At 32.1% G+C, this 17,366-nt stretch overlaps 1 protein-coding gene across 1 annotated transcript in view; it reads right to left on the bottom strand.

The window, feature by feature from the left end:
- Nucleotides 1-4,147: 4,147 nt before the first annotated feature.
- LOC134722768 (ubiquitin carboxyl-terminal hydrolase 30-like) overlaps nt 4,148-17,366 on the bottom strand; it is a 36,675-nt gene continuing 23,456 nt past the window's right edge. Inside the window, exons 3-7 of the mRNA XM_063586395.1 lie at nt 14,140-14,169; nt 10,221-10,268; nt 6,065-6,118; nt 5,024-5,130; nt 4,148-4,271 (exon numbers count right to left, since the gene is read on the bottom strand). Of these exons, the coding sequence (XP_063442465.1) occupies nt 4,148-4,271; nt 5,024-5,130; nt 6,065-6,118; nt 10,221-10,268; nt 14,140-14,169 (363 nt within the window). The remainder of the gene's footprint in view (nt 4,272-5,023; nt 5,131-6,064; nt 6,119-10,220; nt 10,269-14,139; nt 14,170-17,366) is intronic.

Genomic DNA, 17,366 nt, shown 5'->3' with positions numbered 1-17,366 from the left:
GTCATTTGTATGATTGTGTTGACGCAATCATGTCAATTGTCAGGTTCCTGGAAAAAAAATTGTGAATATTTATACAGCTTTTCGGCGTATTGATTTTCGTTTTGTCCATACATGCTGTTGTTTGCTATTTTAATAGAAAAGTGGGTTTTTTTAATTATCTTTAATGAATAAAGAGGCCTAATACTTTTTTTTGTCTCAAAATTATATCGTTCTGTATCAAATTATGTAACAATTCATATTAATCTTTCATAAAAAAATATTGAAAATACTTACCAATCCCACTATTCTGTTTTTTCTGGAAAAAAAATTGTGTTCCCTTAAATTGTTAAGCGGATTAGTTCATATGAAGTGGTGATTTTATAAAATGAGAATCGATAAAATTCCAGTCAAACTTTGTTCCTGGGCTCTAATTTACAAAATGTCTATGACATTCATGTTATGTTTTTTTTTCTCTTTTGGATAACATAGAGTGGAACATCCATTGTCACTAAGGGAGTTCTTAATCAAAACCGCAGAGTTGACAAACTAATTATCACTGTGGATAAAGTACGTCATGACCACAAAGTACGAAGGAAAATTGAATAGATTCAGTTCAACACAACGTACGCAATACAGTTCCAATTTCATTCTTGGTACAAATAAAATCGACTACAACTATAAATACATTAAAGAAACAGTGTCGCTGGCTGTAATTAAATAAGCGGAGAATAATTAGTATTTCCTGTGTTTTCAAATGATTACACATTATTGAAAACTTTCAGATTAAGAATTGATTTTTCTTTGTTAATCCAACTACAAATGCAACCGACCTTTTCCCAACAAAATTAATAATTGTTTATTTTTTTGACGTTCGAAAGACGTTTCGTTTTTCATTTTTATTCTATGATTACGCCTTATGCATATGATCTTAATAAACACTAGTCTTTTAGTTGAGGACATCTAGTAAAGAGAGTCTCAAAGTAGTTTATGGGTAGCGCATTTAGCAAACGAACTCTACACCACTAAACCTTAGCCTGTTATATTACGAAGAGACCGATTCACGGCCCAACTAATTGTTCATTAATTTATATATATCAATAGAAATCTTTTCAGTCAAAATATTATTTGATAAAGAGATGGCTGTTGAGTGGAAGTTGTGTGTATAAAATCCGGAATCAATCGATAGTTGTGACGAAAAGGAAATTAGGATATAATTTTCAGAACTATTCAAATCCAATATGATCAAAAACAGACTAAATATTTTTCCCTTTCAAACGATTTAGTTTTGATTCCATTGTGATTTCTTACGGGCTTACTCAAATGTTTATAAAAGCAATGTTTAACTCGTTTAAATTTTTTTCGTGATTAACAACATATGTAAAATGTTTGTACCATTTTTATGTGAACTTAATTTAGTCTTAATTTGTGAAACAAATTTTCAGAAATAAATATTAATTATTTAAATTTAATGACTCAGAGAAAGACACGCTTTTTTTCGTTGTATATTTTAATAATATAAGTGCAATTAGGCATCAAGCTTAAATCATAGGCAATAAACTAACGCCTAGGCTTCACAAAGGGCCGCAAAAATTATTTTAAATGAGCTTAATACTATGTCATCGTCAAATATACTTTTTGGAGAGTTACTATTGGTGACCGTTTCATACAAATTTGTAGATAAAGAGTTATTTTAGTTAGTAAAGCACTTCACCAAATGACTCCGTAATATCTCAATGTATTTATATATATGCCTCAATCAAGTTCTAGAAGACACACACAAAGTTCTTTTAATTATGCTTGTTATTTGAAAACTCAAACTGGATAAAGTTTGTCTACAAATTGAAAATAAAGCAACACAATTGAATCTTTAAAAAATATTAAAAAAATGTTTTGTTTAATTAATTTAATTCGAATAACAGTATAATAGTTTAATTTTATGAGTATTTTTTATTATTGAGTTTATGCAATATATGTTGTTCTTATTTCGTTTTAGAGCATCATAATTTTTAGGACTATCCTAAGACACCTATTTATATATCCTAATTTTAGGACCAAATTTAGGACATATCTTAGTTAAGGACACCTTGGTTAACCTGACTCAGGACTAAGGCAGGTCCTAAGGCCACCTTAAGAAAGTACTAGGACAGCTGTGTTGGCACAGCCCCTGGATTGGTTGTTGGTTGCTTTACTCCGCATTAGCACAACAAGGCTATATCGCGGCGATACGGCCCCAGGACGACAATTTATGGAAAATGGAGGACCGTATAAAGATAAATAGTGAAAAATAAAATAAAAAGGATAAGACTGCGATAAAGCCACACCCCACCCCCCCCCCCCCCCCCCGCCCCCTCCACTTCAAAAATCAAATGGTAGCTCTCTGTAGTAAATGCAGCCAATACAGGCCATATTAGTTTATAAAATAGCCATCATAATATACGTAGTCCGCACTTATGTGTTGACTTGAGTCATCATTGATAATTATGTTCATAATTATAAATTAACTGTTAACAAAACTTTGAGTAATTTTAAACACTAAGGCTTTTCCACCTCAGGAATACAATGTAGATTACCTCAGGCACAATCCTTCCCGTTAGGGGTTTAGTATCATACTATCATAACATATATGAGAAGAACATAACCCGTGTCATGCCAACAACTGTTTTTAGAATAAATGTGTTTAGTTCCGATGCAAAGACCTTATCAGTGACTCAATATTAACGCCAAAATATGCAATCTTTAATGACTTGACAACAGTATCGTCATGATATCCCTTCTTAATAAGTCTATTCAAAGGTTTTGTACGTTTCTGAGGTGCATACTGACACCTTTGTGCTTTATAAAGTATATTTCCAAAAAAATTGGATGTGAAATACCTGAACGTATAAGAAGCCTGCATGTTGAGCTATGTTTACGAATGATGCCTTTATACCTATGATAAAATTTAGTAAATGTTTTGACTAGTTTGTGATATCGAAAACCCTGGTGTTATAATTTTTCAGTAATACATAAATTTCTCTCGTTAAAATCTATAACATTGTTACATACATGAGCGAATCGTACAAGTTGAGATATATAAACACCGTAAGATGGTGACAAGGGAACGTCACCATCTAAAAACGGATAAGTAACGATAGGAAATGAAAAATCATCCCTTTTACCATAAATTTTAGTATTCAGCTTTCCGTTAGTGATATAGATATCAAGATCAAGGAAAGGGCAGAGGTCATTTTTAGTATTAGCTTTATTTAAAGTAAGTTCAAAAGAATAAATTTCATTAATATACATACTGAAGTCGTCATTATTGAGAGCCAAAATATCATCCAAATATCTAAAAGTATTATTAAATTTCTTTATCAGATGTTGTTTCGATGGGTCTTTGCTTATTTTTTGTCATAAATTGTAACTCATAACAATACAAAAACAGGTCCGCAATAAGTGGTGCACAGTTAGTCCCCATTGGAATTCTGATAATCTGACGATATACGGAAACCTCAAAGCGAACAAAAATGTTACCTAGTAAAAATTCAAGGGCATATATAGTATCAAAGCACGTCCAATTAACATAGTTGTTTTGTTTTTTGCTACTGAAAAATGAAATATATTCACATTCTGATTTTTTGAATGCCCATTTAATTAGGTGTGTGACTTTTTTCCTAATGAGAAAGTGAGGCAATGTGATATACAGGGTAGAAAAATCAAAACTTTGAACAGATTCAAAATCACCAATATAAGTACTTCCAACGAGTTCTTGACACTCCAAAAGTAATTTATTCCACTATTTTCGAAGGCCTTATTAGAACAATTCATTATCAGGTTTTTAATAGTGCCAAGTGTGCTGGTAAGAAGAATAGACAATTTAGTAGTTGAACAATGGCTTGAAGACGAAATAAATCTATATTTGTAAGGAGTTTTGTGTAGCTTCGGAAGCCAATACATAGTTGGGAGTCTTTTTTATACAAAACACGCATCTGGGGTAAAATTTCAAATATCTAAGATGATATAAATAAAGATGTGGTATGATTGCCAAAGAGACAACTGTCCAAAAGATACCAAAATGACACAGACATTAACAACTATAGGTCACCGTACGTCCTTCAACAATGAGCAAAGCCCATACCGCATAGTTTATTTATCTCAAAGTTAGAACATATAAATTCGTATTTTACAGTTAGGACAATTCCTGATGACAATTTACCTCTTGTAACGCCCTAATTTCATTCGTCATAGTCTCAATAATTGTATTGTACATCTCAAAACAGTCCTGTTGGTTATTCCCTTCAAATCTGTTGTTTCTAAATTGATATAAAATATTGCATTATAATTGAAAAAAAACAATTATACAACATTTCTATCAAACTTCACAAATTTATGCACAGTAACATGTTAAAAAGCAATTCTATTTCCTCTTTTTGTTATCTTTATACCTTAGTGTACTCCTGTGTTTATTTGGGTTGGTGCTGTTTGTCTTGTTTGTAGACTATGAGTGGTCTTTTTGACGTTTCTTTTGGTTAACGCATTGTCTGGTTTTTTTCGCATTATGATTTGTTTACGTCTGCCTTTCAGTAATTATTCTTTCTTATTTTCGGAAAAACTATAACGCAAAATTAAAATTACAAAAGAAGCTCATTATAAAGTGTATGTATGAGTTATGTTTAGATTTGTACAAGGTGATAATACATATAAGTGTATCTAGAGGCTTAATAAGCGGATAGAAGAAATCAACAAGTTTTGGAGGATTTGTAAACCATGACGAAATTTTCAAATTAACTACATTTGCATTGCTCAAATATTAAAGCCATTTGCAACAGCTTGACCTTGTGAATGTCATTTTACTTTTTTGGAAGGCCCTTGTCAATGTTACATGATGTTATATGTTTACTCAAATGTACAGCAAATAAACCATGTCATAAGTGTTTTTAGTCGAACTGTGCATTCGGTAAATTAATACTTTGCGTCAGAATTATTTCTTTTCTAGCTCATATATTCAAAGACTTACTCCATTTGAACCAATAATTTGTACGATTTCAAATCAAATTATAATTACTTTTCCCTAGCAATATGAAGCACTTCATTAGGATCGAACTGTTTTGGTTCTTCAGAATGCGTGTACTTCAAAAGCCGCAAAATACTGTTTGTCATTTCACATTTTTCCTAAATTAAAAGGTATTTAAATGAAAATATACAAAATAAGTAAACGACATAAGCAACAGAAAATAGCAATATTTACAAAATAAATGTGTTTCATTTTTAATTGCAGAACAAAAATACCCAAAAGAATAATGACGCATAGGTCAAAGAGAAATCGACAAATCCATTGCAAAGGAAAGGTAAACAACAGTCCATTAATTAACGTAATGATCTTATTCCTTCTGCTGGAAAAGTTGGTCTTGTTCTACATGTGGAAGCCGTCGTATTGCTTATACGTATTGGGTTATGATGCAATTGAGGAACAACATGTTCGAAAATATCATATCCTTTAGCAGCGTATTTAAATTCCAAAGAAAAACATTCGGTGTACCTCTTTTGGCCATTTTTTATGATACAAAGTTTGACAAAATCTCTCAATTCGTCTATAAAGAAAAGCTCCATTATTTAATCAATTTAAAAGCGCTTTTAGAATTTTAATCCTCACCGGAAACGGTCATCCCAATCAACTTTAAAGCTAAGAGAGCATGATGTACAGATGCCAAATAAAACCAGCCACTACATCAATCTATATTTAAGCAATTATTCTGTACTATTCAGAGGCGTATTAATAGGATTTTACCGGGTACAGAGCCCTCCATTTTGTTGGGGAAATGGTTGATTATATGGAGAATCACTAGAGCATGACTGAAGCGGGTTCCCTATCAGCAGTTAGTGGTTACCACTTGCCAAAAGTTCTGGACTCGCCATAGCTATTAAATTTTCGCTCAACAGCATTCCTCTTCATATGACACCAGTTTTGAACATTTTTTTTTTTTTTAATTAAGATCATGAGCATTGAATTTCAAATTACATAAAATAAGGACTAAACGTATCAGCCCTTACAAAACTGCAAATGTTCATGTATATTGTTGACTGTTGAACAATAAAAAAAACTTACGTTCAATTCTAACTTTTCAAGCTCATTTTCCAGGTAAGGGCACCAAGCTAAAGTCTACAAAAGTGTTAAAAAATCTTTAGAACAAAATCTCTCAAGCGTTTTCGTGTTATCGTGTTCATTTTTTCTTCTTGTTACTGTATTTGTCATGCTCTAGATATCTAATTAATATTAAACTGTATAACACATCGAATTGAAACATAACAAACAAAAATGGAAGTGACTTAACGGTAGTTTTGGGTCAGTTTCAACTAATAGACAAACCTTATGTTAACAGACCAAAATATCAATCAAAAGTAAAATCACAAAATCACTTAACTCCGCGGAAATTTTAAAAAGCAAAGTCCCTAATCAAAATTAATTGCAAACGACGTGTTACCAAATTAAAACAAACATACATAGTAGGTATAAACATGTGAAAATAAGGGATAGAGCAGTCAACATTAATTTATAATATTAGTCCCAATCAAAACATACAAATAGGAAACAAAGAAGCACAAAAAGATATATAGACCGTTCGTTGACCTATAATGGTTTCTCTTTTACGAAAATTGACTGGTATGGAGAGTTGTCTCATTGGCACTCATACTACATCTTCTTGTAAATATATAGACAAACATATTAGCAATATTTAAGACAGGAATACACAATTTGACCATAGCACAATAACACAGTGACGGGAGGTATAAGTACAGAGCCACATAAGTACAAAATTGTTTTATAAAAAATGTAGTACAGATTTGATCGAATGAACAGACCACTTTAACCATCTGAGAAGATCATTGTCGTTGTGCAACACAAATAACGACAAGATGTAGAATCAAAAGTGTTTATAACTTTTAAACATTTTATATTTAGTAATGTTTTAATTCATTTAATAAACTAGAGGCTCTAAAGAGCCTGTGTCGCTCACCTTGGTATATGTGACTTAAACAAAGAAAGAAGACAGTTCATGACAAACTTGTGTTAAGGTGATTGTGATGTGTTTGTACATCTTACTTTACTGAACATTCTTGCTGCTTACTATTATCGTGAAGTTTCAGGGGAAAATGTTAGTAAAAATTTACCAATTTTATGAAAATTGTTAAAAATTGATTATAATGGACAATAACTTCTTAGGGGGTCAATTGACCAATTTGGTCATTTTGACTTATTTTTTAGTCTATAATTGCTGTACATTATTGCTGTTTACAGTTTATCTCTATCTATAATAATATTCAAGATAATAACCCAAAACAGCAAAATTTCCTTAAAATTACCAATTTAGGGGCAGCAACCTAACAATGAGTTGTCCGATTCATCTGAAAATTTCAGAGCAGATAGATTTTGACCAGATAAACAATTTTACTCCTTGTCAGATTTGCTCTAAATGCTTTGGTTTTTGAGTTATAAGCCAAAAACTGCATTTTACCCCTATGTTCTATTTTTAGCCGTAGCGGCCATCTTGGTTAGTTTGCCCGCTCACAAAACACACTTTTTAAACTAGATAGGCTTATAATGATTCTGGCTATGTTTGGTAAAATTTAGCCCAGTAGTTTCAGAGGAGAAGATTTTTGTAAAAGTTAACTAAGATTTACGAAAAATGGATAAAAATTGACTATAATTGGCAATAACTCCTAAAGGAGTCAACTGACCATTTTGGTCCTGTTGACTTATTTGTAAATCTTACTTTGCTGAACATTCTTGTTGTTTACAGTTTATCTCTATCCATAATAATATTCAAGATAATATCCAAAAACAGCAAAATTTCCTTAAAATTACCAATTCAGGGGCAGCAACCCAACAACGGGTTGTCCCATTCATCTTTAAATTTCAGGGCAGATAGATCTTGACCAGATAAACAATTTTACTCCTTGTCAGATTTGCTCTATATGCTTAGTTTTTTTAGTTATAAGCCAAAAACTGCATTTTACCCCTATGTTCTATTTTTAGCCGTAGCGGCCATCTTGGTTGGTTTGCCCGCTCAGAAAACACAATTTTTAAACTAAATAGCCTAATAATGATTCTGGCTATGTTTGGTAAAATTTAGCGTAGTAGATTCAGAGGAGAAGATTTTTGTTAAAGTTAACTAAGATTTAAGAAAAATGGATAAAAATTGATTATAATTGGCAATAACTCCTAAAGGGGTCAACTGACCATTTTGGCCCTGTTAACTTATTTGTAAATCTTACTTTGCTGAACATTCTTGCTGTTTACAGTTTATCTCTATCCATAATAATATTCAAGATAATATCCAAAAACAGCAAAATTTCCTTAAATTTACCAATTCAAGGGTAGCAACCCAACAACGGGTTGTCCCATTCATCTTCAAATTGCAGAGCAGATAGATCTTGACCACATAAACAATTTTATCCCTGTCAGATTTGCTCTAAATGCTTTGGTTATTGAGTTATAAGCCAAAAACTGCATTTTAACCCTTTGTTCTATTTTTAGCCGTAGCGGCCATCTTGGTTGGTTTGCCCGCTCAGAAAACACACTTTTTAAACTAGATAGCCTAATAATGATTCTGGCTATGTTTGGTAAATTTAGCCCAGTAGATTCAGAGGAGAAGATTTTTGTAAAAGTTAACTAAGATTTACGAAAAATGGATAAAAATTGACTACAATTGGCAATAACTCCTAAAGGGGTCAACTGACCATTTTCGTCCTGTTGACTTATTTGTAAATCGTACTTTGCTGAACATTCTTGCTGTTTACAGTTTATCTCTATCCATAATAATATTCAAGATAATATCCCAAAACAGCAAAATTTCCATAAAATTACCAATTCAGGGGCAGCAACCCAACAACAGGTTGTCCCATTCATCTTCAAATTTCAGGGCAGATAGATCTTGACCAGATAAACAATTTTATCCCTTGTCAGATTTGCTCTAAATGCTTTTGTTTTTGAGTAATAACCAAAAACTGCATTTAACCTTCATGTTCTATTTTTAGCCGTGGCGGCCATCTTGTTTGGTTGGCCGGGTAAAAAAAAACACAAATTTTAAACTAAATACATCAATGATGATTGTGGCTAAGTTTGGAATAATTTGGCTCAGTAGTTTCAGAGGAGAAGATTTTTGTAAAAGATCATGGAGATTTACGAAAAATGGTTAAAAATTGACTATAAAGGGCAATAACTTCTAAAGGGGTCAACTGACCATTTTAGTCATGTTGACTTATTTGTGAATCTTACTTTGCTGAGCATTATTGCTGTTTACAGTTTATCTCCATCTATAATAATATTCAAGACAATAACCAAAAACAGTAAAATTTCCTTAAAATTACCAATTTAGGGGCGGCAACCCAACAAGGGGTTGTCTGATTCATCTTCAAATTTCAGGGCAGATAGATCTTGACCTGATAAACAATGTTATCCCATGTCAGATTTGCTCTAAATGCTTTGGTTTTTGAGTAATAAGCCAAAAACTGCATTTTACCCCTATGTTCTATGTGTAGCCATGGCGGCCATCTCGGTTGGTTGGCCGGGTCAAAAAACAAAAATTTTGAACTAGATACATCAATGATGATTGTGGCCAAGTTTGGTTAAATTTGGCCCAGTAGTTTCAGAGGAGAAGATTTTTGTAAAGGTTAACGCCGGACGACGGACGCCAAGTGATGAGAAAAGCTCACTTGGCCCTTCGGGCCCGGTGAGATAAAAATGAACGTGTGTACCGAAAAATATCCTCAGCACTTCAAGTGCAAAATTGATAAACTCTCAGACAAAAGTCGCTGTCAGAAGGGACCAAGGAACTTTGCCGCTGAATACGAAAATCGAAAATAGAGAACTCAAAGAGTGTTTTTTTGTCGTAATTTGTTTTACAGAGATTTCCCTTGTCCAACGGTATTATCCAAATCTTGAAAAGGAATTTTTTTTCTCATTATATATGATTTATACAGAACGGTAAGTGTTTAAAGAATTTTCTAATAAATGGTCTGTAATGAAAGGGACACAATAAGTGCCAATAAAAAAAATACATACATTGTCTCATAAAAGAACATGGCTATCGCCACGAAGAAAAAATACCCCTTCGATCATCTCACCACAGTTCTAGTTGGATTAAGATGCGTGGCAGTTATTTTCGTATTGCTTTACATCATTCACGTCATTTATACATAATTATTGTAGTGTTTGTTTCTGCCAGCACTGCTTGTTACCTAGGGTAAATCATTAGAATTACCTGGAGTATAGCGTTCATGTAACATGTGTTTCCAAGGTTTTCTAGCATCTAAAATATACAATACGCTTATTGACATATAACACCATTTGAAAATAATAAGAACAAAAAACTAAAATCACATTTAGAACATCTGTTTGCATGTTTGAGGTCTTCTGTTTTATGTTTATAGATCCGACAAACTTGGTCTTATCAATTCATGAATTTTTATGTTACACTTGAAAACAATTATCTACAAGTAATAGATTGGCCTTTATAAAACTTATTATGTTGAAAATTGAATGGTTATTTTAATTTGTAGTATCATCCATTCAAAGCATTACTCTCCAGATAAATTGCACGGGGGTAAAGAAAAAAGTGGGACATTGGAGAGGCCAATAAGGTATTTGTTTAAAGGGTTACAGTTTTCTTTTAGAGTTTGAAAAGTGCCTACTAACTTCTACATCACTTGCATATTTGCATGCAATAATTTCGGTAAACTTTTATTTACTCACTATCTTTTTGTTTGTTTGAGTTTAAGGGGGGGGGGGAAAGTGTGATACATATTTGTCATTTATAATTATCCCGCAAAATAGATCAACCAACAACATGGGACGGTCCTCTGAATCTTTATCATACCAGAACTAATGGTCCCTATATATCCTACTTGTGCAGGTTCAATTAGATTGTAAGGATACGTAGGTCCTGCAATGAATGGGTATAGAGTAGATCGGTTTAAATTCTGCTATATACTGTGAATTCATTTATATTCGTTGGATACTAATTTTCGTGGATTTCGTGGGTATAATCGAAACATGAATTCAAAAGTTCAACGAATTGCAATTTTCCTACAGGAATGTATGCAGAATTTGTCAAAACCACGAAATTAAATATCCACGAATATGCAAGATTTTCTCAAACTATGTAGGATGTATGGCTGTAGCAAAATTATAACCCGGGATTTCAATTAAATGTTGTCGTTTGTTGTGTATTATATTTGCTTTTTTAATTGTGATGTACATAAATGACAAATCAATGACATGCCGTCGGTTTTGTTATTCATGAAGAACGGGGATTTTTCGTCGTTGAATACTGTACAAGGTTGACGTTTATTTTATAGCATGCATGTCATTTTGTTTCTGGTGGATATCTGTTTTATTGCTAATAGAACCACATCTTTAACAATTACGGATGCACTGTTATTGTATTATAATTGTTAAACAATTTGTCTGTAACATAATGTATATGAGAATAAAATATTCGTAAATTTCGTATTTTTCTGTCATAAATATATATAGTATAAAATTGAGAATGGAAATGGGGAATGTGTCAACGAATGTGTCAACGAGACAACAACCCGACCGTAGAAAAAAAAAACAGCAGAAGGTCACCAACAGGTCTTCAATGTAGCGAAAAAAATCCCCCCCCCCCGAGGCGTCCTTCAGCTGGCCCCTAAACAAATATATACTAGTTCAGTGATAATGAACGCCATACTAATTCAGATGAGCCGAATCAACACGATTTGCACCGTCTTAAAAAAGTTGAAAAATCTCAACAACACAAACATCATGGTCGTCTCACATATAAACAAGAATGTGTCTATTTTACACGGATGCCCCATTCGCACTATCATTTTAAATGTTCAGAGGAGCGTAAAATTGGGGCATTGATTTGGCATTAAAATTAGAAAGATCAAATCATAGGGAACATGTGTAGTAGGTTTCATGTTGGTTGGATTTCAACTTCATCATAAACTACCTTGACCAAAAACTTTTACCAAAACTTTAACCTGAGCTTCGCACAATCTTTTTCTTTGTTCAGTGGGCCGTAAAATTGGGGTCAAAACATTAATTTGGCATTAAATTAGATAGATCATATCATGTGTACTAAGTTTGAGGTTGATTGGACTGCAACTTCATCAAAAACTACCTTGACCAAAAACTTTTACTTGTAGTGGAACGAACGGACGCAAGGACCAGAAAACACAATGCCCCTCTACTATCGTAGGTGGGGCATAAAAATCAGATTAAAATCTGAAGGCGTTTTAGAAAAAAGTGATTTTCAACAATTTTCAAAGTTGTAAACCCTTAATTACTGCAAATATCAGCGGAGCGAAACTAAACATAAACTTGATCTATAACTCATCATGGTTAACTTAAATACCGGAAAATCAGTACAATATATGAAGGAGTTAAGAAAAAAGTCCGTATAACTGATTTTCAACATCTTATCAAAGTCCAAAGCCCGTTATTTTGGACAAAATTAGTAGAGCGGAACGAAACTTTAACTTGATCTGTTACTCATTAATGTTAGCTCATATACCAAAAACCAGCCCAAGATATGAAGACGGTCAGAAAAAGTCAGTATAATTGTTTGTTGTGGAATGCGGACAGAATTACGGACAAGGGTAAAACTATATGGCACCGACAACTTTGTTGCGGGGCCATCCAAAGAATATGTGGTTTGATTGTCAATGAGAAAACTTGATACGATTAAGGCAGTTACTTTTTTGGAAGGAAGGAATATTTTTTTGTGGTCAGAATTTCAATGTACCCTGCTAGACTTTTTAAATTTTAGTTTCTTGTGTATATTTCGGAGTTTAGTATGACGTCCATAATCACTAGTATATTTTTGTGTAGGCCCAACTGAAACACGCCTTCGGCTGTGGAAGTTTCTCGCTGCATGGAAGACCCATTGATGGACTTCGGCTGTTGTCTGCTCTTTTGTCGGGTTGTTGTCCCTTTGATACATTCCCCATTTCCTTCTCAATTTTATTAAGCGTGTCAAGTTATTCGGCGCATGTCTTTAAATCAATTCTCCCTCTTCTATACTATAATTCAAGGTATAGACCCGGGATAAAAGAACATTGAAATTAATAGAAAAAGGGGTCGTTGGAAAAACCTGTTTTCCCCAAAAAAAATATGCTTTTGATTTATATCAATATATAGGTAATTACCTCTCATAAACAGTATGTCTATGTTCCGGCTTATCTCTAATTTGTGTTCACTACAAACAGACTCATACATGATCTTTCATATATTGACATGTTTTTATGAACATAACAATTGTAAATTGCTCTTTACAATCATAACAATTGTTTGACCTTGCGTCGTTAGAATATTTATTGAACACTGCACTATTAACTTGCATGAACAAATAACTGTCATTTTAAGGATCTACTATGATCATGATTCTTTTCCGATCTCACCTGTGGATACGCTCATACTTAATTGGTAAAACTTAAGAGCAAACGATACAGTTTTGAACCTGTATTTACAAGTTGATGAAAATTTGCATATAGGCTATTTTTACCTGATTAAATCAAATATGTAATCAAAAATATACCTTCATGTGCTCCTTTTTTAGTAAAATGAGGTCGAAATTTTGTATATTTGCTCAAAATTCAGATTTGTGTCCACATTTTCTTTTTCGAAAGAAAGACATAACTTTTTTGTTTTAAAAGATAAACACAAATTGTTTTTTGTTAAATAATCGGTAATTTCTTTATTTTATAAATATCATTACAAATTATACAATTTGTATTCTGAAATAACTCATATTTATCAAATTTTCACACGTACTTTTGTAATTAAATTCGTATCGAAAGCGAATCAAATTCGCTAATCGCGTACACACACTCTTCTTTTCTAATTCAGATTCGAATTACATCTTTCAAATTATTAAAATTTTGTTTTGTATTCGATATATTTGGAACTTTTTTATTTACAGATGGAACATTATAGAAGTGTCTGACATATATTATGTCATAGGTGATCATAGGTGAAGCATTAACTTTTTGATTGACAAAAAACGAAAAATATGTTTTAATATGTATTTTCTCAAAGGAAATTTCTTTGAGTTTGGTAGATTTCAAATATTTTCTCACAATTATGTTTACACAATTACTATTTAAAATGGGTTTTCATCGATGCATAATACTTACTTTTGGTTGAGGTCCTTTATTCCGTATGTCCTATAAGAATAAAAATATTTTTCTTGTTACTCGGACATATTAAGTATTCGAGTATAAAGCATGCGTTTACATATTTTATCTACAAATAATGTTCTTGTTATGTTGACATTTAATATACAGGAAAATAATTCCGTTATTGTAAGGTCAGTCGGATAGTAATATTGGTATATGACTTTGGTATTATACTGAAATCGCCCTTTCTGTACTGATGAATTCATTACATGCATTTTTCTTTTCAAACCAAGTCCCTATAATTATTCTTCTTCTAATTCAATATTATTTTAATGTTAAATGTAAGAATTGCGATTAGCCAGAATGTAAATATCACTTGCAAATATATAATATTTGTTCCGTATCAAATTTTGTTAATGCCCTTTCCTGTTATTGTCCATTCAGAGTACGTGTTCCGTTCATTCTATGTCCATTTAAGGGCATACGATACAGTTTTGATCCTGTATTTACAAGTTCGTGAAAATTTGCATATAGGCTATTTTTTACCTGATTAAATCAAATATGAAATAAAAAATATACCTTCATGTGCTACTTTTTGAGTAAAATGAGGTCGAAATTTTGTATATTTGCTCAAAATTCAGATTTGTGGCCGTAATTTCTTTTTCGAAAGAAAGACATAACTTTTTTGTTATAATAGATAATCACAAATTGCTTTTTGTTAAATAATCGGTAATTTCTGTATTTTATAAATATCCTAAAAATTATGCATTTTTTATTCAGAAATAACTCATATTTATCAAATGTTCATGAATTGAGGAAAATACGTAATTTTTTGCTGCATGGTTATCAAAATTTAAAAAAAAACTCTATTTACAGTTTTATGAAATTTGGGTCACATAATCTCCCTGCAAAATGAAACAAATTGCTGTTTTGAATAATAGGGATCCATGAACTTGTTTTCAAATTAAATCAGTTTGAATGATAAAAATCAGTCGAAAAATGCATCTTTTCCCGATATGTCACAGTTACCTCCCCTGTAACTGTATCGTATGCCCTTAATGCAAAATTTAATTGTAATTTCAATAATCATCTACCAAAACATGGTCATCAGATGGCATTTAGACTTTCATAACGTTTTTTAACACCATATATCATGTAAATTGCTTTGTTTGATAACATCTTATATATTACAAATGTAATGTACATACAGAACTAATAAGAACATATTACCAGAGAATCTCATATCTATTGGAACTTGTGTCATTAATCAGGATAACACGACACTTTATTTGTGTAATAAATTCTATATTCAGAAAAGCTAAGAAATCATACAGACACTGGAAACAGGACTTTTAAGAACTTCCATAAAACTGATTTTGGCATTCAAATTTCCATGATAACAGTTCAGAGCGTATGCAATTTTTACAAACTTTTGCCATTTCAGTTAAAAATTGCTTATAAAATTGAAATTGAATTTCTAAAACAGGAAATTTATTACCCAATGATGTAATTTTCTATCAACCTGTTATTAACACACAGTTCAGTATGAAACAGGCATATTGTACGGTGACCTGTTAATTTTTGTGTCATTTTTTAATCTCTTGTGGACAGTTGACTCATTGGCAATCATACCCCACCTTCTTTTTTATATATTCAATATATTACACAGTTATTTCGAGATTCACACTGAATTAATTAGTAATAGAAATTAAAGAAACAACAGACACGGCTCCCTTTGCCTCATTTTTAGACTCATTCCTCGAATTTGACAAAAGCGGTTATATCTGTACAATAATCCAGGACCATCTTTTTTTGAAATTATTAATTTCCGCCACCTTAATAGAAATATACCCACTTCACCTGTATATGGGATATACATTCGGTCTTCGATGGCTCGCAGTAACTACTCAGACATTTTACAACGTCAAAAAGTTGATGAATCAGGGGTATGTCATAAAAACCTCGTATGTTTTCTTAACAATTTCATCGGAAGATATCAGGACCTTAAAAAAGCTCAAACACATCAGTAGAATGTACAAGTGAGAGGTTAATCTAGCTATAAAATCAGGTTTAATCCAACATCTTCTAAATACGAAAATGTCTGTACTAATATGACAATGCGTGTCCATTCTTCTCATGTTTGTTTTTTTTACCATTTTCTTACGGAATTTCCGTTTAGAATTCAATATTTGTGTTATTTTACTGTTTAATGTGTTTGAAATATTTGTAATCGGGCTCCTGCTTCTCATTTTAATATTTCGTATTCATATTTTATATTTCTATTGCTTCATAATTTTTTAACTGAAATACAAAATAGTCCGTGCAAGCCATATATTTGATAAAAATTGCACAGAAAATTTAGACTAGAGGCTCTAAAGAGCATGTGTCGCTCACCTTGGTCAATGTGAATATTAAACAAAGGACACAGATGGATTCATGACAAAATTGTGTTTTTGTGATGGTGATGTGTTTTTACATCTTACTTTACAGAACATTCTTGCTGCTTACATTATCTCTATCTACAATGAACTTGGCCCAGTAGTTTCAGTGGAAAATGTTAGTGAAAATTTACAAATTTTATGAAAATCGTAAAAATTTGACTATGAAACGCAATGACTCCTTAGGGGGTCAATTGACCATTTTGGTCATGTAGACTTTATTTTAGGTCTTACTTTGCTGTACATTATTGCTGTTTACACTTTATCTCTATCTATAATAATATTCAAGATAATAACAAAAAACGGCAAAGTTTCCTTAAAATTACCAATTCAGGGTCAGAAACCTAACAACCAATTATCCGATTCATCTGAAAATTCCAAGGCAGATAGATCTTGACCTTTTTAACAATTGATTTCCCTTCAGATTTGCTCTAAATGCTTTGGTTTTTGAGTTATAAGCCAAAAAATGCATTTTACCTCATGTTCTATTTTTAGTTATAGCGGCCATCTTGATTGGTTGGCCGGATCACCGGATATATTTTTTAAACTCGATACCCCAATGATGATTGCGGCAAAGTTTGGTTTAAAGTGGCACAGTATTTTTCAGAGGAGAAGATTTGTGTAAAAGATTACTAAGATTTACGAAAAATGGTTTAACATTTACTATAAAGGGCAATAATTCCTATGGGGGTCAACTGACCATTTTGGTCATGTTAACTTATTTGTAAATCTTACTTTGCTGAACATTATTGCTGTTTTACAGTTTATCTCTATCTATAATAAGGTTCAAGATGATTAACCAATAAC

Source organism: Mytilus trossulus, chromosome 6 (genome assembly GCF_036588685.1).
Source record: "Mytilus trossulus isolate FHL-02 chromosome 6, PNRI_Mtr1.1.1.hap1, whole genome shotgun sequence".
In the NCBI taxonomy this organism is placed as follows: domain Eukaryota; kingdom Metazoa; phylum Mollusca; class Bivalvia; order Mytilida; family Mytilidae; genus Mytilus; species Mytilus trossulus.
This window is presented reverse-complemented; position numbering and strand designations above follow the sequence as displayed.